General features: G+C 40.5%; 1 protein-coding gene across 10 annotated transcripts in view; it reads right to left on the reverse strand.

The window, feature by feature from the left end:
• Nucleotides 1-957: 957 nt before the first annotated feature.
• The window catches only part of NEBL (nebulette), a 142,454-nt gene continuing 118,728 nt past the window's right edge, over nucleotides 958-24,683 (reverse strand). For 3 of the 10 annotated variants that reach the window (XM_033165657.1, XM_033165659.1, XM_033165655.1), the window contains 11 exons: nucleotides 24,235-24,345; nucleotides 23,843-23,953; nucleotides 23,371-23,475; nucleotides 15,386-15,478; nucleotides 14,152-14,244; nucleotides 13,561-13,665; nucleotides 12,527-12,698; nucleotides 11,563-11,655; nucleotides 10,246-10,371; nucleotides 5,220-5,335; nucleotides 958-3,495 (listed from right to left, as the gene is read on the reverse strand). In XM_033165657.1, the coding sequence (XP_033021548.1) occupies nucleotides 3,319-3,495; nucleotides 5,220-5,335; nucleotides 10,246-10,371; nucleotides 11,563-11,655; nucleotides 12,527-12,698; nucleotides 13,561-13,665; nucleotides 14,152-14,244; nucleotides 15,386-15,478; nucleotides 23,371-23,475; nucleotides 23,843-23,953; nucleotides 24,235-24,345 (1,302 nt within the window). In that variant the 3' untranslated portion in view covers nucleotides 958-3,318. Of the gene's footprint in view, nucleotides 3,496-5,219; nucleotides 5,336-10,245; nucleotides 10,372-11,562; nucleotides 11,656-12,526; nucleotides 12,699-13,476; nucleotides 13,666-14,151; nucleotides 14,245-15,385; nucleotides 15,479-23,370; nucleotides 23,476-23,842; nucleotides 23,954-24,234; nucleotides 24,346-24,683 lie in introns of those variants that run through there. The other 7 variants (XM_033165658.1, XM_033165656.1, XM_033165660.1 and 4 more) reach the window with 7 other exon arrangements.

The following is a 24,683-nucleotide window of genomic DNA, read 5'->3' on the forward strand; positions in this document are numbered from 1 at the left end:
TTGTGCAAGAGTTTGTGAGAAATTCCTGTCGCCCCAATACTTCCTTGTTGCACAACAAGCTTCCACTAGTGCAACTGTTGTGCTGGATTTCATGTTGCGCAGCCATTATTTTCACCCTTACACTAGTCGTGTAACAGCTAGTGGACAGAGGACACCGGATTCATTTCCCTAACCCTATTTTATCACAACAATCCTGAAAACTGACACCACCATTTCATTAACTGAGAACTATTGTTTTTATGGCAGAAGTGTGCTGGATTTTTAAGAGATGCAAAGAAAATGGCGTTATTCTTAGAACTCCGTACTTCTAAAGATGTTGGTGACAGTTCACAGAGTTACTTTACATCCCAATATGGTTTAGACTTTTTTTTCCTGAACAGCTGCCCCATCCTACTTCACAAAGTACTTTTGAAATACTGTAGAGCTCTAAAGCAGCTCACCATTATGTTAACACAATTAACACACAATTATTTTTCCTGTGTATGTAGCAACCATTGCAAGCAGCCTAAGCTGTCCTAGGAACACTGTGAGCTCCCTCCACCCTACAGTCCCAGGCTAGTGCACATTGAGTTTGATCCTGTTGCCCATTGGCCCACTGCCCCTCTGCATAAAGTCCAAAATGAGATGTTAAGACAGACCCATGCATAAATAATTTGCATCTTACTTTCCCTACAAGTTCTGATGTCATGGTTTCCAGGGCAAAACTCCCCACATATTCCTTCAAAACTTGCCACATATAAACTGAATTGGCATGGTCTCATGAGTAGATTGGTCCTTCTCATCTGCTGAACACTTGAATCAGGCATGACAGTCTTTTATTAACACCAATTTGAACGCCATGCTCTGGCCCAATGAAAGCTAAATGGCCTGAACTGCCCATGTCAAACTGAGGCCATTCTATGGCTACCACTCTCACAGAAAAATGGCCAGGAGACAAAACAGCTGCTGGTCTGATGGGGAAAAAAATGTTTATTTTCCTTCTCTTAGGTAAAACAGAATAATAGAAATGAAGAGCTTTCTATTCTTTAACTTCTGTACTTATGAGTTACTTACTATGTTCAAGATGTCATGCTAGAGACATTGTCTTCTGACATCTGAGAACAAAACTCTCTAAAAGCAGTTTAAATATACTTCCTTTAGACAATAAAAATAATGCACAATACAATGGACCCAGCATACCTTCAAAGGTCAACTTCAGTAATTCATACCATTAGCAAAATACATTGTAGCCCTTAGACACCAATCTATGTAAGTAACAATCTATTTTAAAAACATCTTACTTGGGGGTTTACATTTCCCTTTCTGACCTGGATCTTTTTTAAACACACATACACCCACACCAGTCCTGATTTTATTTGTGTGGAGGAAAAATAAGAGATAAATGGTCATAAATAGCCATACTTTGAGTAGGTAGAAAAATATATTCTTCCCATATCTCCCCTTTTTCATAATATGTTGGATACTATAAATGCAGAATGGAAGTAACTTATATTGATACTGATTATTATTATTTTTATTTTTGCATAAACAATTTGGAGTATGTCTCAGCAAATTTGTTTCCATGTACTACTTGCTGGGCTTGAAGAAATGCACTGGTTCGGGGGATAAATTCTGACAACTAAACTCATTGTATTTCCCTTTTGCTCTTTCATTTATTTTGACAGAGGAGAACCTTGTGTTAATAATAATAATTGGCTTGACACAAACATTCCCTTCAACTGACAGAATGCGTCTTCCATCAAATGAGTCTTTCCACCAAAGGAAGGAAACCTTTGGACCCAACTCTATAATACTATAAAGTTATTCACCAGTATTATCTTGTAATCCTTACAACAGCCTTTCAGTATTGGTCTCCCCATTTGCAGATAAAGAACTGAGGTTGAGTGAGAGTGACTTATGTAAGGCCACTTGGTGAGCTTGTGGGAGAAGTGAGATTTGAATCAGGGGCTTCCCTGTTTCAAAGCTCAGCCTCTAACCCACTACACCACACCAGCTCTCACCAGCTCCTAAAAAGTTTAGGAACATCTAACAAGTGTTTTTTGATCCAATGAATATTAATTAGAAGTGATAAAGTAAGACAGCAGTGCAACTGATATCATTTTTTAAAAAGAAAATGTTGGGAAATAATGGTTTTGTATTTTTTTTTTTACCTTGTGGGAAGACAAAGTTTCTCAGGTGGATGCCAATTATTGAGTAAATCCTTGAGTTATATTCACAAAGCTAGAAATTTACTAAATATATAATAATCTTTTCTTGAACTAAGACTCTGGGGAAAAAATCACATTCTTTGCCAGTCAGGTCCCAAATCCAAGCCCCAATTCATGAAGTAACCCCTATCACCAATCCATTATACCAGAGATGGAAAACCTGTGGCTGTCCAGATGTGGCTGGACTCCAGTTCCCTTCATCCCTGGCCAAAACATCTGGAAGGCTACATATCTGCCATCCCTGCCCTGAACCATTACATGTAAAGGGTACAATTATATGTCATTGCAAAGTTCTCAGGACAGAGCCTTACAACAACAACAACAAAAAGATATATGTGTTTTGAAGACAGTGCTTTGAAGACAGTAATTTCTATACAAGCAGTGTTAATACAAGGGGAAATAGAAAAGGTTGGAATTAACAAAATAGAAAATGTACTCTAAAATTGTTTCTAACTGTGCAAAAAGGCACAGCTATTGTCATGACTTGGAGATCATTCACAACTGGTAGTCTGAGAGGACCAACATGAATTGGGACTATGGATGAGAGAAAACGAAAGCTTCAGGGAAGAATACAGTAGACTGGACAGCTGTGTGTCAGGAAGTTTCTGGCATAAAGTACAAGATACATTTTGTTTAAGGCTGCCAGGCAGTTGTAAGCAACTTCTGAGCATGTCATTTATCACAACAACAAAAGATTTGTTCTGTTAACTTGGATTTTTAATTACTCAGACCTTAACACCCAGGTATAACCTCTTACAATTTCAAAGTCACACAATAAAAAATACCAGCTGCTTTGTGATTAAAACTTAAGTGGGAAATGCAGTCTACTGTAAAGGCAGAAACCTATTTGGGAGCTAATTAATAGAAACCTTTACATGATTACAAGCACCAGGTTTCCACCAACAAGTTTGTTTTTCTATATCCGTTTAAGCAGCACACTTTGGGAACTCAGTGCTTCTTGGACTTGTTAGAGGAATTGTGTGTTGACTTCCAGAAAGGAGCACTGATTGTTACATTAACAGGGAAGTAATGAAGATGTGGTCTTAAAAGTATGTATGTTTGTAAAGCTTAAGTAAATCAAAATAAAGCTCAGAAGTACTAACGGTGAGTATTAATTAACAAACTCAATGTAATTTGCTGGAAGCATTCCAGTTTTCCCAGTTCTCTGAACGGTACCATACATCCAACCATCGTCAATTGGTTGCACATTGATGATGTAGTCACCATCCCTGAATGAAACTTCATCTTCATCTTGGGCACTATAGTCATACATTGCTCTATATGTTCTCTGTGAAAAGAAAGGAGAGGGGAGTCCATTAAACACAATTCACAGACTTTCCAACAAACCAGTCTCAACAAACCTACATTATATGTCACCAGCAATGTGGGTTGTATAGATCAGCTGACTTTCAAATTGCAAAGAAATTATTCTTCATGGAACGCAGCCCTGAATGTTAGAAACACTTTTGAAATATGCATTGTCACTTGCCTTGTCGTCATAAAATAAGCTAAGATATCCATATTTGGGGAGAATACCATTGGTATGAATTGGCACTTAAAAAGCACACAATATACTATACCAATTACACGTCACAATACGCTATATCAGGCAAATTCAATGATCAACTATATGGTGAGGAGGATTTCCACCCTTTTCCTGCCATTAAATGTATATAACCACACATATTACACATAGATATATACACATTTGGGGGGGGGGAGATAAATTATGTTGGGGAGTTTTTTAGATATTCACCATAAAGATTAGCTAGCAAAACTTAGTGATCAGTCAGGGAAGACAGTATTTCAAAATGTCTTAAATGTGGTTCTTAAGCAACCACAATTTACTAAACACATTTATGCCAACCTAAGTACGGGAGAATCATCTGTTGAAAGTCGTCCAGATTGGCTGGGGCAACCCAGTCACATGGGTGGCATATTATTATTATTATTATTATTATTATTATTATTATTATTATTATTATTTATTCCACCCAAGATCTTATGAGCTTGTCCACACTTCTGCTTGTGCAGCCGCTTTAGCCTGGTTTTTCTGCAGATTAATATTTGTTCCAATTCAGCAGGAAAGAGCGGGTTTTCCTGGGGAAAGTGGCAAGACGAATGAAAAAGTGCTCAGATCCGTGCCTAAAAAGTATGGGAGAAGTAGACATATGGATGGATCCTATGATGCATTTTGGGGTGGAAATGCTTGCAGCAATATTTCATTGTTTACAGAAAGCTTTTAACTCAGGGACTGAATATCCTAACCAAATCAAATCAAATCATTCTTTATTACGGTCAAAGACCAGCTCTGATATCCTAACCATTTTACGCATTTATTCACTGCTGTTCAAAATAGTTTGTGGTAGGTTTTCAATAGTGTTTTAATCCATCATTCTTCATCAAGATGAGGTTGTTTGCTTTTTTAACTGTCAGTTTCCAGCCATATGCCAGAAGCATCAAGAGATATTCAGAATATCAAATATTAGAAGGTGTGGGAATGCGATTCTTTACTGTATCTTATGATTCTGAGACAGCCTTTGCCAACCTGATGCCCTCCAGAAGTTTAGGAATATGACTCCTATCAGCTCCAGACAGCACAGCCATGCTGTGAAAAACTTCTAAAACTTTTTAGAAGCTTATTATGATCTGGGTGTAACTGAGAAACAAAGCTCAAAGTTCTACATGTAATTATATAAGGCAGCTGTCAGGGGAAATCTCCACCATAATTCAATTACAATGTAGTAATTTAGCTACTGCATAGATTGCAATATGTAATTGAGATTTATACTCCTTTAAGGTCTTAAACAGGTCCCTTACAAAAGAAATTTAAAATTTTAATTCATTGCTCAGGTTAAATCTAGAGAACATGTTTATAGTCCATGTGAAAAAGTGCAAGATAAAGGTTTTTTTTTTAAGACAGGCTTATTTATAGAGGAAAGAGGGGAAATAATTGTGCTTACAGTAGAGAGGCTGCTGTGAAAAGGATTAATCATTTAACTCAATACTCACCAAGGTAGCTGAATGTGGCTGTGAATGCATCGATCTCATAGACGACACACTAGTCTGGTGCATGTAACCATATCCTTGGGGCTGACTTTGTTGATATGCCCCCGGAAGTACAGGGGCTGCATGGCAAAAAACAACAACACATAAATGAATTACTACAACAAGGGAACATGCTATGGTCATTCATTTGGTGAAGTGGTGCTTTCTTCTCCCTTTACAACATCTGCAGGAGTTGGTTTCATCAGTAGGAATTGGAGCAGTGGCGTAGCAAGGGAGGGACGATGGGGGCGGGGCACCCCATGTTCCAGGGGAGGGGGGTGACACTCGGCGGCCCCTCCTGCCACTCCCCAAGCCAAGCCCCGCCACCTGGCACCCCGCCCGTGCTGTGTTATGGACGGCCGGGGAAGCCCCATGAGCCACCGCTCGCTCAGCGGCTCATGGGGCTGCCCCGTCCATAAAGCAGCATGGGTGGGGCAGCCCCACAAGCTGCCGCTTGCTCGGAGGCTTGCTCGGTCGCCGCAGGAGGAGCAGCGCTGGCCCGGGTGCACTGCGCATGCGCGGCATTTCCACGCGTGCGTCATGACGTCACAACACACACATCAGGATGCCCCGCCCCCGGGGGGTGCCTCCACGTGGCATTTTCTGCCCCGGGCGGCCAAGAGGCTTCTTCCGCCCCTGAATTGGAGTAAGCAGAAAGGGCTTCTATATACACAAAAAGCTTGTCTTAGATAGAAAAACTAACTTTAAAAAATTGTTGGGGGACTCCCCAAGCACACACTGATACGCCAAACTTGGAAAATGCAAGGAAAAGTGTAATTTACTCAAGGTTATATTGCTATCTGAATCAAGAGAAAAGCAGCAAAATGAGAGCAGCACAAATTGGCCCTGTAAGAAAAAAACAATCAACAAAAACAAAGTTAAATGAAAACATTCTATAGTTAATGTCACATAGCAATGTTGTTCCTGCATTCATTGATTGGGTAAAAACACATACAAAGGTGGCCGGTACGTTGGTCCATATTAAACAAATGTCTTAAATCTGCTGTTGGGTTATTGGGACCAACTAAAATGTCACAAAATAGTAGCAAGCTTTTGAGTTGTGTAGAACATTTTATCAGGCAAGATGTTGCCCAAAGCAGCGGGGGTGGGGTGGGGGACGATGTGGGGGAAGGACAAAAATTAGCCTGCATTTTATAATTACGAGGTCAGGGAGAGAGATATCCCTGGCATATCCCATGCCAAGGATATGTCTCTTTAAGACACACAACTTCTATAGTATCATTTTCCTTTTAAGCAGGGATGTCATGTCTTCCCAAATACTTTGTCATCTACAACCTGAGCAACCGATTGGAAGATGTGATCAAGTGGGGAAGCCGATAAATTTCTGTAGTAATGAACACTAATCTCCTGTATACATGCAACTCAGGCACACATGCAGCTAAACTTACTGGTTGCACTGGACAATCTATCACTATAAGGAACATTTGCACAAGTGGCCATTATTTCTTTGCTCCTCACCTGAAATTCTATACAGACCCAACATGCTGCTCCTGTACCCAAGACAACCCTATGTCTGTGAGTTATAGGCATTCATAGGTTAGCTAGATCTTTCATATTTGTTTATTTTTTTGAGGCATCCTCCTGCCTTTTGCCTTTGATCGCTTAGACCTAATGAAAACTTTCTTAAACTTAGTAGGTCACACACTACACACATGTGCCCACAGGGATCTTGCAGGAAAGCAAGCAGTCCTGCTCCCAAAGAGATGGAGAGCTGCTGGCTGAATGCTGCATTGCCCAGGGCAAATAACAGGCTCAGAGTACTACTACCCGAGGGTGTGCAAGTCACGGGCAGCATTATAGCTGGCCCCATCCTAAGGCAGCTTAGCAGGAAGGAACTGCTTCTCAATTCATCACGGTCCACTTTAAACTCAGTTCCATAGAGGAGTTTGGCACAAAAAGTGGCAATGTTGCACCATGCGCTATAAGCTGCAGATACTACTACCAAGGATGCGTAGAGCCTTCCACATCCCAGTAGACAGACTGCATAACGTCTAACCTTGATGTTAGGCAGTCAATGCTGGATTTGGTTCATGGAAGAGTCCCTCGTGGTGGAGGGATCATCGCTGCAGGTGTCCTTATTTAACCTTTGCCCTATAGATATCATTTTATCTATTGCTCAAGACCTTTCTATCCCGCCTGCCTGCAGCCCTATTGATACTCCCATGGTATAAACCTTGTGTAAAAAAGAAAGAAAGAAAGAAAGAAAGAAAGAAAGAAAGAAAGAAAGAAAGAAAGGAATTTTAAAGATTGTTGGTCTTTCCAAGACAGAATTCTTTACCATGCAAAACCTTTTAAATTATATGAGCTCTTTCCCCACGCAGCAAAATCTTCCCCATTTTTCCGAAAAATAACAAATTGCTAGGTTTTTACACATGGTTAAATATTAAGCAAACAATAACAAAAGACTGCTGTATCATAAAAGGTCCTTGCTCCATTAAGTATGATTAAAAAGTGGTTTGGTTTTAATTATCTACTCAACTAGAAAATCTGATGGAATCTTAACTTTGCTTTTATGACTTACTCTTTCTTTTCACTACGCATCTCAACAGGAAATGCACTGAAATGAACCATGAAGTATATATAATCTAATTGCATAATAGTTGCAAAATCATAAAGCCTGGAAAGTAACAATTTGAACAAAGAGATACTTTGATCTACAAAACTATTCATAAACTATTCTAATATTAGAACCTACTGAACAGGCCAACTAGAAACCCTTTATGTGTCTGAATGGGGGAATGTTTGCTGCTTTATTAGATAAATGCACACATTAGGCTGAGAAGTCTTGCCTACCCAACCCCTTCTGCTGATGTATAGGTAGTTCTTAAAATATTGTATACAAGATGCACCATCCATGAGACCACAATGCAGTTGCTACATTAATGGAAACACATGTACTATTATATATATTCAAAATTCTGTGGTAACCCCCCCCCCAACTGTGAAAAGTTATCTCGGGATGGTTTTATTCTCCTTAATTTCATTGCATTGTTGGTTTTTGGCACTTTTTATAATTTTGCATTCCTTTGTAATTTGTGCCTTACAACAGAGGGATACATCTCAGACTTAGTTCACTGGAACTACAAAACATTTGATAGTGGCTGGATCTCTCTCTCTCTCTCTCTCTCTCTCTCTCTCTCTCTCTCACACACACACACACACACACACACACACAAATATATATATTTGAATCACAACTTATGTCAACTACTTTACAACTAAAGAAAAGTATTCAGGACTTTACAGAAATGTAGTAAGCAAGATAACTCATTATGGGAGAGGACTTTTTCAGATTAACACATTTATTTTAACATTGGTGTTTCATAATGGAAAATACATAGTTTGTCACTAACGGGCTTGAACTTGGCAAATTTCAGAGACCCAAATATTAAATTCCAAATAAGAAACACATAGTTGTCAGATGCTAATGGGAACGCTAAAGTTATTCAGTTTTAAGATGAAATAACCTCCCTGAAATGACAAGGCATGGTTTAAATGGCCTGGAAATACAGTCAAGAAGAATAGAAGATGGCAATGAATATTTCATAGACATATTTAAGTGTAATGCAAAATCCACTTTAAAGCACAGACACAACAACAAGCATGCTTATTAAGCTCTCCATGTATATTCATTTACGGAAATGGTTGGCAACTTCGTTCAGAACACTGGCATGAAGATTGAATGAGCTGGGACTTTGCCAACATATACCAGAATTCCAATAAAGGCATGCAAGAAATACAGGGAAGCCTGAACTATCAGTCCTCAGTCCATAAGTTGCCCTGTGATAACAGAATGTGATTTACAGTGGAGCACAAACCTTTAGTTTAAATGATCAGGGGCCCTGCAATTGAACGCAATAGCAGAAAGCATAAAATAATTCAAGACTTGGGTACTTGCCCCTCTCAGTGACTTAGATGCTGTGTACTCCTTAGATGCTATGGACTTTAGCACCATAACTGCTTGTAATACTGTGCTGGCATCCTAAATCAACTAAAACATTGCAACTCCTTGCTGTGTAATAGCAGCACAGATCAGTCACATCTGTTAGGATTCTTGCCCTGTGCTTGCAGTCATGAGATTGTTTTCTGTCACATGACGGTGTATGTTTTCAATCCATGTAGTGGGAAGTGGTGGAGACAGGATGTTTTATGTTACTGTGTTCTGTGGTGTGGGACTATTGTCCATTGTTCTTTCTCTTTGCTGTCTGATGAGAAAGAGGAAGGAGCTGAGTCAAGATGCTCCGTGTGTGTTATATGTAAATAAAGTAGTTTAGCCAAAATGCTGAGCTACTGAGTCTGTTACGTGAACTGCCAATACTCTGCAGGTTCCTTAAGTGTATCAGTCACTGTGATGTTCAGGCTGGAGAAAGCTTTTGAAGCTCCCAAACGACCGACCAGGAGGGAGAGAACATGCCAGTCGGGCATGTGTCTCTATCGGGTTCCTACTTGTGAGTAGGATGATCCTGACAACATCATGGCAAAGACCATGAACACGTTTCAAACACAGTTGACCAAAACTACATTAGAAGGTCCCGATCTCTATGTTCTCTTCACACTATCCAATGAGCTTGTACTTGGTACAAAGGCAATAAACAGACTGACTCCCCTCCTTCCCCCACCTCCCCACTAAAATTCACATATTTGAAGTTATTTGCACTCTACACAGCTGAAGTCAAAGGTGGATGAGCTTGGTTAAAACACACACAATATTTTATTTAACAAGTATGTTAATAGCTACCCAAGAAAAGGCATTAAGACCTGTGAATCAAACACTGCATGCAAAAAAATAACACCACCAAAATCTTACTGGCTATCTCAAGGGCTCTTTGACATTAATAAAAAATACTTCTCTTACACAGCTGTTTTTTTACTGGGCAAACAAGGGTTGCTGAGTTAACCTGGAGATGTGCAAGGAAACAGGCACACTGTGACTGTTAATCAGAAGGGAACAGAGGACATCTATGGGTACCTCCTTCATTAGATGGCCTTGTTACCTCACTGGAACAAGAAAACATAGAGCCCTCTGATTTGTCATCTCCAACGCCAGAAGTACTGGTAGAACGGAAATGCTGTTTACTGTAACGTCTTGCTTTTTCTACGGGGGGAAACACAATACTGCAGTAAATAGCTATAGGACAGATGAGTAAAGTAAGAGAGAGCTTCTTTAATTGTTTGTTTTTATTCAAATAACAGGGCAGACAGACAGCTTGGGTCCTTCCCATGCCAGCAACATCTTGTGCAAAGCTGCCCCAAGATACTAATAACTGGAATCCATGAGCTCACTAAAATGTGCAAGTAGGGAAAACTGCTCACAGAGGAATGCCGCTATTGGATTCTGGCTAGGACCATGCACAGACTGTTCCCACAAATACTGGTACAGCTGTGACCAGTGGTGCCAACTTGAATACGGTATTGGGAAGGCCAGGTAAGCCCCACCCCGCATAATCAATCACATGACGTGACGCACGCACACCATTTGAATGGCAATGTCCGTCAACTAGGGGAGGGCAGCCCCCTCAAATATTTTATTGGTGGGTGCGAAGGGACCTTGGCCTCTAAGAGTTGGGTTCCTATGGCTGTGACATAAGACATTTTACTGCCCAAAGGAAATTGTCTTGCTTAGCGTTAAGAGGAACCATGCAGAAACCTGCTGCAATGTGGATTATAACTCCCCTGTGATCCTCAGATGAAGGGAAAATTTTGTGTGTGTGTGTGTGTGTGTGTGTGTAAAATCATAGCAGCAAGCAGATTATATTTAGTTATTCAGTTATATAAAGGATACAATGGATAGCTCATGGAGGCCATGTGTTGTTCTTTTTGAGATGTGGTATTAAATGGTTTGCATTTAACCACAGAATCTAGGCAGCTGATAGAAAACCCACAAGACCTATCAACAACTTTAAATTGCATTCTGGATCTTTCTATAAGCCAAGCCATGTGATCCATAGCAAAAATTAAACCAACCATTGTCGTGATATTAAATACATTTCATAATTGGAATTAAAGCCCAATGCTTAAATTAGACAGTAGTGGGCATTAGATCAGTCCAGACGTCAATAAATTGCCTCAGGGAACGCAAACATGTGGAGTAACTGAAGCCTCATTCAGTGAATGCAGCGCACAGGCCAATGACAATTCACTGAATGCGGCCACCCCATTAAAAAAAAATTGCTTCTGTGCTCACACAAATCAGTTCTGAAAAGCAGCAGCTATAAAATTAGATGGGCTGCTCAAATATTACTTGACTACAATCAAGCACCGGAGAAAATCATGAGTTAAACAATACCCGAAAGCATATGTAGACTCCTAGACTGAATATTATCTTCCAAAGGGTCAATGTCGAAGATGGAGCCAGGATCTGTACGCCAAACTTTGAGGTCTTTCCCAAAAAGAAACAGTAAGACAGTGGGTGAAGAAAGTAAAAGCACAAAGATGTTATCAGGGAAGACATAAATAATCCCTGGGGGCCATGGAGATGGGATTTACCATGACTTTGACCATGGGAAAAATAACATTTGAAAAAGTGTGATATATGATTTGTGGCTTCATAGTTTCATTAAATACTATCCAACATTGCAGAAATAACTTTACGAGATTATTAGTGTGGTACTGAAGAAAAAGAATGAATGCAACTCATTTTCATTGCAATCCACAGGTCACCACTTATAGCTTGCAAATAAAAATAACACGACTTTTCCAACAATAAAAATCTCATCATACCAGGTATTAAAATCATGGAGCTGAATTCCTTTTCTGCTAATCTATGTGAAAAAGTCAAATGGCAATTTAATCTGTGATTACTTTCATTTTTTAAAAAAGAAAGTTAAGAGTGTTAATAATTGGCTGCTCATATTAACAATTTAAGTACTTTTTATATTGTGTCTCTCTCTTTCTTTACCTTTCAGCCTTTGTAGAGCAAATTAATGTTTGATTAAAATACCTTTCATCTTATCATCTTTTCTGTTAATTACTATACTCATTACTTCAGAGGTGACTGCAATCAGGAATTCTGCGGCAGACAATTATCGCCTGATAACCCAAAACTGACCTATCATTTTAATCTTAAGAAGGAATTGCATATGAAACAAAGGTACAAAACATCAAATACAGGTAACACTGCAACTAGACAGAACAAGATAGCTAGATAAGTAAGTAAATAAATAAATAAATAAATAAACAGAGCAAGATTATTCTGCAGAGCTGGCCCACATAATATATTTGGGTCAGTAAAGCACAGAGTAGAAACTTACCCACGATTATTCCAGGTCTCCTGTCCATTTCAACTATATGTGGGTGGACTCCTTTGTAGGCAGCATCACTAACCACCTGGGTATTTCTTCTCACCCGTTCAGTCACAGGATCGTCCACTATTGGAGTGAAACCTCTGCCTTTCGTCTTCTCAAAATCTTCATGGTATTTAACCTGGGGGGGGGGAGATTATAATTTTCTAGTCCAATGACAAGGTGTATTGAGAGCTGTAGAAGATAGGCATTGGCACCTCTTGGGCACTGACATTTTTGTTTATTTCAAGCTACTAACCACTGTCATGCAATGTTCCTTACTGCTACAAGGCCCAATAGATGTGCAATTTCCATTGTCGTCATTGGTTGTTGTTGTTTTTTGAGGTAATTAGAGATAAAAAGTCGCATGCAGTCTACTGCATTTAGTGTTACATTCACATGCAAATGATGGTGCTAAACCCTTCAAAATCATCTTACACTTCATTCAGTTTCAGTTGTAGAAAGCACAAATGCTCCGTATCAATATGTTAGGATAAAATTTCAAATTAGTATGACTTTTCAAGGTATTACAGATATTGATATGCTTTTTAAAAGCCTCCCTCCCCCATTCCTGACATACGGTCATATACACAGCACACTCACACATACATAATCCTTCAGGCAAAGGCAATCGGAGCAACCAAATTCAGAATTCCACTTGCACACACAAATCAAAAACATGCACAGGCACAAGGCAGTGTGTGTGTGTGTATCACCCTCTCCAGTTAAAATCTGCAATGCTGAAACAGAGAGGAACCACGTGAAGTGTCTTTAAGTAGCCACACAAGTGAATTGTTAGGGAAATTGTTTTATTAGTATAGCAATATGCAACATTTAAATGCAGTTAGCATACCCCACCCCAAGAACCACTGTGTAAGGGGAAAAACTCAGTCCAGACTTTAGCGCATCGTGCCAGTTACCTAGATTAATGAAGGGTTCAATCCAATCCAATCTACAGCTACTGTTCTTCAGAACACGCTAGCTATGTGAAAAATGTACCCTACCATTGAGATGTTGTTTTGTGTCTCTTTGACATGCCTCAGCTCAGGTGTGTCTAGAATCATACTAGGTCTACCTTTCATCTGTTGCTGATCTCTGCTGTACTTGACCTGAAAAAGACAGCACATGGATTTTGTCAAGTGTGCACAACTTGACAGCAAAATCATGCTTAATGTCATGCACAAGTGAAATTCTTTTACCGTTCTATCCCAAAATGAATAGGAATTGTGGAGATGTGGTAATGCACATTGCACTGGTCTACCCATTCAAAGTCATTGGCCTTCAATACAATTCGTAACTGACAAGTTAATAATGCATGATACAAAAAATGTAAGATTGTACTTTAGTAAACATTGGCAGAGTCATTAAAAAACAAAGTGGAGAAACAAGAATAAAACACATGGAACCTACTGCTTCATTATTAGCAGTCACTAGGCCAAACGGATAAATACACATTTCTATAGTACTCTTAAAGATTCAAAATTAATTTATTAAGGGCATAATTTGTTAAGGGCATGATGCACTCATCACAGAAAGGTCAAATTCTTTATTAATCCAAAACAATAAAAAGAAACAAGGGAAGACAAAGGACTTGCCGAGCTGATAATTTCTTGATTCTTCTTGACTCTCTCCATCTCAGGAGTGACACTGACAGCAGTTGCTTTACCAGGTTGCCCTTTATAGTAAGCCTATTAATTTCAGATATATATATAAATAACATTGCAACTGAACATTGATAAATAGGGCACTGCATTAAGCACCAACTGGTGTTTAAATTCCAGATGTTCTAATTAGTTCAGTATTTAAAGCTGTATACTGAAGCATAACATAATTATTTCTTTGTATTTCATTGGTAAAATATGTGCATAGAGAAGCATTACTAACTTAAACATAATTTGCTCTAGGGCAAATTAGTGCTACTGCTGCTGTACAGCCTCCATTTTGTTCAACAGGGATTTTTACTGCAGTTACAGGGCTGGTGCATAAAAAAGGAAAGGAAGTTTAAAAACTGACACATATTTCCTAAAACAGATCGAACAATAGATCTATCCTCTCTCAACAATATTAAGTGCAAGTTGGGAATTTGTTTCATTTCAGTGTTTACGATATAAAGTCAAACATTCTGATGAAGGCAGAAGGATATCGTAAGAAGTTGCAAAACTGGGTGTTAGACCCAGACTCCTCAAGAAGTACTGCAGAGACAGAGATATACAAGAAAAAGGTCACTTCATGCATATATAATCAGGGGATAGCATCATAGAACTGCAGAGTTGGAAGGGACTACGATGAGAATCTAGTCCAGACTTCCTCAAACTCGGCCCTCCAGGTGTTTTTGGCCCACAACTCCTATGATCCCTAGCTAGCAGGACCAGTGGCCAGGGATGATGGGAATTGCAGTCTCAAAACATCTGGAGGGCCGAGTTTGAGGAAGCCTGATCTAGTCCAACCCCCCAACCCCCCCCCCCCCCCGCAATGCAGGAATCTTTCACCTAATATGGGGCTGAAACCCACGACCCTGAGATTAAGAGTTACATGCATATATTAAGAGGTTGGGCTCCCCCCCCCTTTTGTAAATAGCTCCTGAATTGGGAGGATGAAAGAAGGGGAGAGTGCTTAACTCTTCCTGTGTCCACTGCTTCTTTGCTCCAAATTTGCCTCTAGGGTTTCAAATGCAAGTGGGTGGGGGAATCTAATCAATGCTGAGTTATGATATATTTAATTCGGAATGTCAGTTTTATAGTTTTTGTTTTTTAATACAGTGCATTTCCACAACAATAACAACAGCAATAATAAAATTTGTGCAAAGGAGCATTTGTTTAAAAAACTTACTGCACTAATATTTTGCTGGTTTTTCTTTACGCGTTCAATCTCTGGAGTCTCTGTTACTGCTGTACCAGCTCCTATCGCTTTCTTGTACAATACCTTCATTGAACAATAGAAAAATACTTTTGGAGGTATGCTTCCTGGCACAAGTTTGCAACAACAAGCAATGTTCCAAATACTAAATTATACCGCTTCTGTTGTTTTAGCTTCCCATAAACTAACTCAATCACCACAAGAACTAATAAACTCATAGTGCACATTGGGAAAGGCCATGACAAGTAGCACACTTTGGTTTGTTTGCTTTTTTAAACCACTACTTTTTGTCTTTTCTTGTTGTTTTTTATTATTACTATTATATCTTATTTCCCCCCTCCTCCCCCCAATTCAATTTTGCTCTCACTGTTTACTCATCTGCCCCTTCAGCCCCCCCGCATCCTTTTCTTTAGTGTCCCTTCTCACCCTCTCCTCCTAAACATTTTTTTCCTCTTTTCTCTTTCCCCTCCCCTCCCCCTCCCTGAATTCATCTTTGTTCTTACTGTTTGTCTATTTGTTTGCTTGCTTACCCAACCCCTACTCTTTCTCCTACCCCTTCCCTTATTCCCCTCTTCCTCTTTAAGTAAAGGGGAGGGGAAAATAAATAAACAAACAAACAAATAAATAAATAAAAAGCCACCCCACCTCCCTATACCTCTAACCCCCCTTCCCCCCTCCTTCTTCATTCAAACTTCACCCCCTCCTTACCCACACCTCCCATCCCACCCTCTACCTCCCAACCCCACCCTGGTGCTCCAGCCTCCTTTTCTTTCCCTCTCCCCTCTTCTTCTCCACTCTCCTTAAATCAAATCCCCCCCCTCCAGACTGCATTTCAGCCTGTCTTTAAGAGCGGAGTCTCGTCCCCCCCAATCCCCCTAAGATAAAATCCTTACTCTATAGTAGTCACAACCCCCCCCAAAAAAAACCCTAACCACTGAACTCCCCCACCCTCCTGCGAACCCCTCATCTGTTGGCCTACCCATTTGTCTATTTACCTGCTCCCTGAAACGACGCCACCACTGAGGTGAATACAGAAACCCTAGAGAATTTCTGAAGACACAGCCAAGAAGCAACACAAATGGCCGCCTAACCTGAACGCTCTGCCAAAGCCACCAATCAACAACGCCCGATCAGCTCAACAACCCAGCAACACCCAGAAACCACCAACACCACAACTCCTAACTGCAACACGCCGTACTCCAAGAGGACACGAAGCAGACCTCAAGGCAAAATCACCAGGGAGACTAAGATGGCACCAACCAGAGAGACAGCAAACAATGCTGAGACCACAACAACACCCCCCGAGATGACAACAACCTAATAACGAAACAAGATCTAAGGGAAATGGAAGCGAGACTAGCAGAAGAATTAGCAGAAAAATTAGCAGAAAAAATGGAAGCCGCAATGGCTCCCCTAAAGGGACTAATCAACGATCTAACCTCTAAAGTGAAAACCCTAGAAAACAAGAACCAAATGCAAGAAAGAACAATAACACAATACCAGGAGAAGTACGCACAAATGGAAAAGAGAATAAACGAACTGGAAAGAGAAAACACAGAAATGAAAATCAAGCAAGCAGACCTCGAAGACCGAAACAGACGCTGCAACATCAGATTTCGCAATTTCCCTGAGAATACAGATGAGAAAAGTCCAGCAGAACTAATTGTAAGCTGGCTGAAAAATACAATCCCAGGCCTGAAGCTTGAGACAGACGATCTGGAGAGGGCACACAGAGCCCTAAGAGCTAGGCCGAAACCCAACGCCCCCCCAAGGGACATCATCGTGTGCTTTGCACGATACAAAAAGAAAGAAGAGATATGGAACAACCTCAGAAAATCAACCAACCTCCGATACAAAGACAACCGCATATTTGTCTTTCAGGACCTATCCCAGGATACCCTAAACCGGAGAAAAAACCTACGCCCATGCACCCAACGTCTCCAACAAGAAGGGATCGAGTACCGATGGGGCTTCCCCTTCCGCCTCATTGTAACAACCAACACAGCACAATACATGGCTACCAACAAGAATGAAGCTCAGCAACTAATGGAAAACCTCGGACTTGATCTTCCACTGGAATGGCAACAGGAAGACCCGCCAAGCAACAGCCACAATCACGATGATAAAACAACAGAAAACGAATGGACAACAGTTAAGAAGAAAAAGAAGCAAGAGAAGAGGAACAACAATAAGTATCAATACAAACAACTGCCGACATACACAGAATCATCCCACCGAAGACTCAGCACAAGAACCCGGACCAAGACCAACCAAACCAACACTTCACAGCGGAATGACCCTACAACAACAACAGCAACGACTGAATGAAGTAACCAGAAAACAACCCAAACTGCAGGACTGGTGATTATCCCCCCTCTCCCCCCCTCCCTCCCAAGCCATAAACGCTGCTAACACCATCAACACCCCCCAAAACCACACCCCACAGAAATCCCCACCCCAACACCAGTCCAGACATCCCCAACCACACACCCCATCACCCAACAACTTACAACCCACACCTTCATCAACCCCCCACCCTACAATAGGGGGGGGAAACAATAACAACAACTCCAACCCCCACAACACAACCCAAATCCAGACTAAAATCTGATACCTAATCAGCACAATGGTGGCACCAGAGCGTACCAATACACACCCACACACCCTAACACACCAACAATGTTGCTACCAACAATGGTAGCAATGCTTCTGAACCTTATACACAACATTGGCGTCACAAAGACGCCCCACACCGTCTCACTGGACACCCCTTATCGCAAACGACAAGGGGGACGGCCTGTCCCTGAACATGGCCCTCCACACCAGCTGAGACCCAGGACCAACCGGCTAAATGCCAAAGAGTCCAAAATATCCCAAACGAACACCTATATGACTACATATAGGAAACCCTCTCCAACCTATCCCCCACTCTTTAACCCAAACCTACTTCTAAGCCCACTAGCCCTCCCCCCACCACACCATAGGTCAGCGCAACCCCATAGGTTCACTAAACAACACAAAGTGAGAGACACAGGACAACCCAGACGGGTTGGCAAGGAATCTATACACAACAGAGAAGCAAGATGGCTAACTTAAAAGCAATTACATTAAACGTGAGGGGGTTGGGAAACCCCATCAAAAGAAAACGCATCACCTCATACATAAATACCATGAGACCACACATCACCTTCCTACAAGAAATACACAACCCACCCAAAGGGAGCAAACTCCTGAGCGACCCCCGCTTTAATCAACAGTGGGTGGCAAATGGTTCAGGAAAAGCCCGTGGCGTAGCAATAATACTCAGCAGAGACCTGAACTTCAACGCCACAACAGTCCTAAAAGACAAAAAAGGCAGATTCGTCTTCATCAAAGGAACATTAGATGGCAAAACTAAATTGACAATTGGCTCCATATATGCCCCAAACTCAAAACAATTAGAATTCCTCCAAAAAACGCTAAACAAGTTTCTCTCCTTCTCTGAAGGGGAAGCAATCCTAGGAGGCGACCTCAACCTAAATTTGAAGGGCATATCCCTAAAAAACATCCACCCCACAACCTCATGGACAGCCTTCCTAAAAAAAAAAACCCCAACAATTAGGGACTCTTACAAATTACTGAAAATGTTAAAAAACAGGGGTCTTTACGACATCTGGAGTGAGGAAAATCCAAGAGATAATAGCCATACATTCCAATCTGGACGCCATGGCACAGTTTCCAGATTGGACAGCATCCTGCTCACACAGGGTCTGATCCCTCTAGTGGAATCAATGAAAATAGGCAATATCAAAATCACTGACCATGCCCCAGTAGAAGTCACCATTAAAATAGGAGAAGAAACACAAACCACCCCATCATGGTCCTTCAGTCCCACCCTAACTACAAACAAACAAATTAGAGAGAGTCTCACAAAAACCCTCCAAAACTACTTCAAGGAAAACGATGTAGACAACATAAAAACACCCCTCCTGTGGGACGCAATGAAAGCAGTTACCAGAGGAGCTTGCATAAAAGAGAAAGCACTCCTTAAAAAACAAACCACCTCTAGAATTAACAACCTAGAACAAGACATCACTAATCTTTCATCACGATACAAACAAACAGGATCTAAAAAACTCCTTCAACTCATAGAACAAAAAAGAAGAGAAATAGACTCCCTAGAAATCAACAAAACAATGATCAACATTCTATACTTAAAACAGCGCTTTTATGAATATGGAGGGAAAAACTCCAGACTATTAGCAAATAGATGTAGGAAAAAAACACTTAAAACAAGAATACACTGCATCACCAAAAAAGGTGGCAACACGACATTTTCCCCCAAAGAAATAATCGCAGAATTTGCGAAATTCTACTCTGATCTATACACCTCCCGTAACCCACCGGAGAACAAAATCAAAGAATTCCTAACAGAAACGAACATACCTACTCTAACTAATGAGGAACAAGAATATATGGACAGTCCCATCACCCCAGAGGAAATAGACACAATCCTCAAAAACTTAAAACCACACAAAGCTCCAGGCCCAGATGGCTTCACAGCAGAATTCTATAAGAAATTCAAAGAACCCCTGATGCCCTACATGACACGCCTCTTTAATGACATCATGAAAGGAGGGCCCATCCCCAAAACCTGGACCCTCTCCAAAATAGTCTCCATCCCAAAACCGATGAAGGACAGCCTCAAGGTAGAATCATACCGCCCAATTTCATTAATAAACCAAGACTACAAAATATTCACATCAATCTTGGCCAACCGCTTGAAAAAATTCTTATCCAAGCTAATAGCTCCAGACCAAACTGGCTTCGTCCCTGGTCGCAATATTACAGACCCCATCAGGAAACTACTGAACCTAATTGAACACAGCAAGGCAACTAAACTCCCATTAACAATTATGTCCCTAGACATCCTCAAAGCTTTTGATTGCCTAGAATGGAAATACCTATCAGCAGTACTAACTAGCATGAAATTTGGCCCCTACTTCCTACAAACCATCAACCAAATATACTCCCAAGCCTCAGCAAAATGCAGAATTAATAATATGGACTCAAATACCATAACAATCCAAAGAGGCACAAAACAAGGGTGCCCACTATCTCCCTTCCTATTTATCCTGGCGCTGGAACCCCTAGCAATCTGAATCCGAACAGCCACAGACATCAAAGGGGTGGAAATAAAAGGCAGAACCTATAAACTAGGACTCTTTGCAGATGACCTAATGGTCACAACACCAGATCCCTCAAACACAGCACCCTCCCTGATCAGAGAACTCAACACATTTGCAACGGTTTCAGGCCTACAAGTAAACTTTGAAAAATCGGAAGCCATGTGCTTTAACACCCCACCTTACATCCAAAGAGAACTCACTAACACCACCAAGATAAAACTCTGCTACACCAAGTTCAGATACCTAGGAGTACAAATAACCAAAAACCTTAACAAATTATATCTCCACAACTACAAACCCCTATGGCAACAAATAAACAAAGACTTAAAGAGATGGAACAACATGAAGTTCACTCTCTCAGACAAAATAACCATGATCAAAATGATCATCCTTCCAAAACTAACCTATCTATTCCAAACCCTCCCAATCTGGATCCCCCCAACCCAACTCCGCAAATGGCAAAGAAAACTACAATCCTTCATCTTCTCACACAAAAAACCAAGAATATACACCAAATACCTACACCTCCCCACCGCAGAAGGAGGATGGGGAATCCCCAATATAGAAGCATACTACAGAGCCAACCAAATACGTCATATAATCCCATACATATTAGAAGACGAGACAAAACAATGGATACACCTAGAAAGGGACACAATTGAGAAGATCTGCACCACAGCATACCCACTCCTCCCAAACAAACTAAGGAAAATCCCCACAACACTTAATAGATACACACAAACCATGTTCAAAGCATGGAAAGCAGAAACAGGCAAACTATCCCCAACCCCATCCCCACTAATTCCTCTGACCTACCACCCACTATTCCACAAAGCAGCACAAAACCTCCAAACCAAAACCTGGCAATCCAAAGGACTATATCGCCTAATAGACTTTTACAAAAACAACAAACCTCTGTCAACGCAAGAAATACAGGGCAAACTAGAAGACACCCAAATGCCCTGGTTAACACAACACCAATTACATGCCATATTACACAATCCAACAATAAAATCAGCAGCAACCAGACCCCTGACAACCTTTGAAAACCTCATCTTAATGACAAAGGGAAGCGATAGAGGGCTGGTATCCGCAATTTATAAAATACTACTCAAAAATCCCACGAACACCCTAGACACAATCAAAAAACAATGGGAGGATGACATAGGATACGAAATCAACCCCACCCAATGGACCAGAATGTGGTCTAAACCCCCCTTTAAATCCATATCAACAAAAAGAAGAGAACTCACCCTAAAACTAACCTACAGATGGTATCTAACGCCTAGAAAATTAGCGCTAATACGCCCAGGAACCTCACCAAATTGCTGGAGAGGGTGCACCTCCACAGGCACATACTTCCACATGTGGTGGGAGTGCCCCAAAATCCAAACATTCTGGACAACAACCACACGAGAAATATGTAAAATAACCAAGCAAGTGTTAGAAATCACCCCAGAATTGATCTTACTAAACATCTTCCAAGACAATAATGCCCACTTACAACACAAAGAACTCATAACCCATCTACTCTCAGCATCCAGAAACATCATAACCAGACACTGGAAAGACCTGTCAGGAGTAAACATGGGCCAATGGTACCAAGTAGTATGGGAAACAGCCCTACTAGAAAAACTAACCAGTAAGCTGAAACTGACACGGGGACAAACTGAAGAAGACACCTTCACCCCGGTATGGTTCCCCTTCATCACATACACAGCCCAACAAGACAATGACAAAAATCTACCGACAGCATACAAATCAATATGGCTAACCTGACCCAAAATACCCACCAACCCCACTCGCACAGGAAACCGAAGATCACCACAGCCAACCACAAACGAACAACCACATCCCAAGCCAACTCCGACCTCTCTCACCGCCAAACAAGCACAAGCAAACAACAGAGAACCTACATAAACAATGCTGACACCAAACCCTACTCATATCAAGTAAAAAAGAAACACAATCACCCCACCCCACCTACTTCCTGCCCCACCCACCTCTTCCCCCCTCCCCCCTTTTCTTTTCTAATGTCTCACCAACACTGACTTATAAAAATGTTATATGGAAAAACTTGAGAGAGACATTGTACTACCTTTGAAAATCCTTAATAAAAATAATTTAAAAAAAAAAACAAGTAGCACACTTCACAGTGATATCTACAGACGTTTTGGAACGGTTTAAGGTTTAATTGTCCTGGCTCTTAGCATCTGATAAAGGTTGAGCACTTTCCCCGTATACATGTTCTTGTAGCCCTTTAAAAATAGTGCAAGACTACCCTCACCTGCATCCCACCATCCCACCACTTAAAGACTAATAAATTTATTATAGTATAAACCACCAATGGATTAGAATACACTTCATACTTTCTCTGGTCCATAAAAGCTTATGCCATAATAAATTTGGCTCCATTGAGTTAAATGGGGCTTAAGTCCACATAACTGTGTAGAAGATTGAACTGCTCAAAAAATTGTTGTGTTGCTACTTTCCCACAGTACAGTGAAAATTATTATTGCAATTATTATTATTTATTAAACTTCCATACCACCCTTCATCTGAGGATCACAGCGTAGTTTACAATATAAAAAAATACATACCATGATAACAAACAATAACAAAACAATAACAATAACCACCCCCCAACAAGAGTAGGGCAACCTTTACCAACGAGGCTATGCAATTGGCTTGGGAACATTATTCATTGTGCCCAGGGACACAAGAGAGTTCATTTGATGTTGAACTTTTTTAAGAGTTTCCCTTAAAATTTGGATTGTTGCTACTACGTACAGCGCTGATATTTCTCTGTGTGTTTTTAATTCTCTCGATTTCAGGAGTGTCTGGAACAGCAGAGTAGGAGCACAGCATCTTCTCTGCTTCATCTTTGTACCTTTTCTACAAAATAGAAAGCCAGGCCAGGTGGGTGGGGTATAAATAATAAAATTGTTAGTATTAGTGTCAAAATAAGTATGTATCTATTAAGCAATTAAACAACTAAATATGTGTAAGCCTACTTTACTGTCGCTCCAGAATTCCTATACAATGGTAAACTGGGCCTTGATATAACTCAAAATTAAAGTATGTATCTTTTATTATTTTTAATTTAGCATCCACACATTAAAATAAATGCACTGCCATAAGTAGCACGCATACTTATTAAAAAAAATAAGACTCATATCAGAACAAAACGAACAACCCTGTGCGCAGGAGGACACTTCCGAACTGCAAGCCCCACTTAATTACACTTCATTCCCTTACCCACCTGGCTGGCTATTTCAGAAGCTTTCTTTGCTCGCTGTATCTCTGGGATATCTGAGCCCACCTGCATTCCTTTCCCTTTGATTTCAGTCTCCAGGTCCTTCATATATTTTTTTGTAAGAAATGGAACGTTAATGAATTCTTAGACATACAATATCTTTAGCCTTTCATACCCATACAGCTGGAATTATTCATGTGTGCTGCTTTCAAAAAAAAAGGTATGCTTGCAACACAAACTAGATTTCTGATGCCTGGCTGTGCTTCTGTCAGATTCAGTTTTTATTATTTTTTCTATACTTCCTGCTTTCAAAAGGATTTCGTAAAAAAAAAAACCATGTTTAAAAGCCCATTGTATTTTACTGTAAATGTCATTGAAGCGATGCATTCTGCACTAACCTGGCTTGCAATTTCATAAGCTTTCTTTGCTCGTTGTATATCAGGAGTATCCATGCCCACCTGCATGCCTTTCCCTTTAATTTCCATTTCTAGATGTTTCTTGTATTCTTTCTGTGAAGGACAGATCAGGAAATACTCAGATCTATAGCAGCTGAAGCTTTTTATACAGATCCTGCTTTAATCTGCATGCTTTTTATTAAATAGCACCCATGAAGGTCAAAATGTCCCTTTATACTCTCAGAACATTGACTCCATAGGAGATACTCAGATATATCTGATGTTCCCTAAGGAAGAAAATCATTTAACAAAAATGTTTCTTTTAAAAAAAATAAAAAATCTCTGTAGTATTTCATTTCAGGTTGCTCCTGTTTTCACTGCCCCGAATCAATGGATAAATTCATATATCGTAATTGAGCATTATAGATCATAGATGTAATTCAGAAAGGATT

Source organism: Lacerta agilis, chromosome 12, assembly GCF_009819535.1.
Source record: "Lacerta agilis isolate rLacAgi1 chromosome 12, rLacAgi1.pri, whole genome shotgun sequence".
Classification (NCBI taxonomy): Eukaryota; Metazoa; Chordata; class Lepidosauria; order Squamata; family Lacertidae; genus Lacerta; species Lacerta agilis.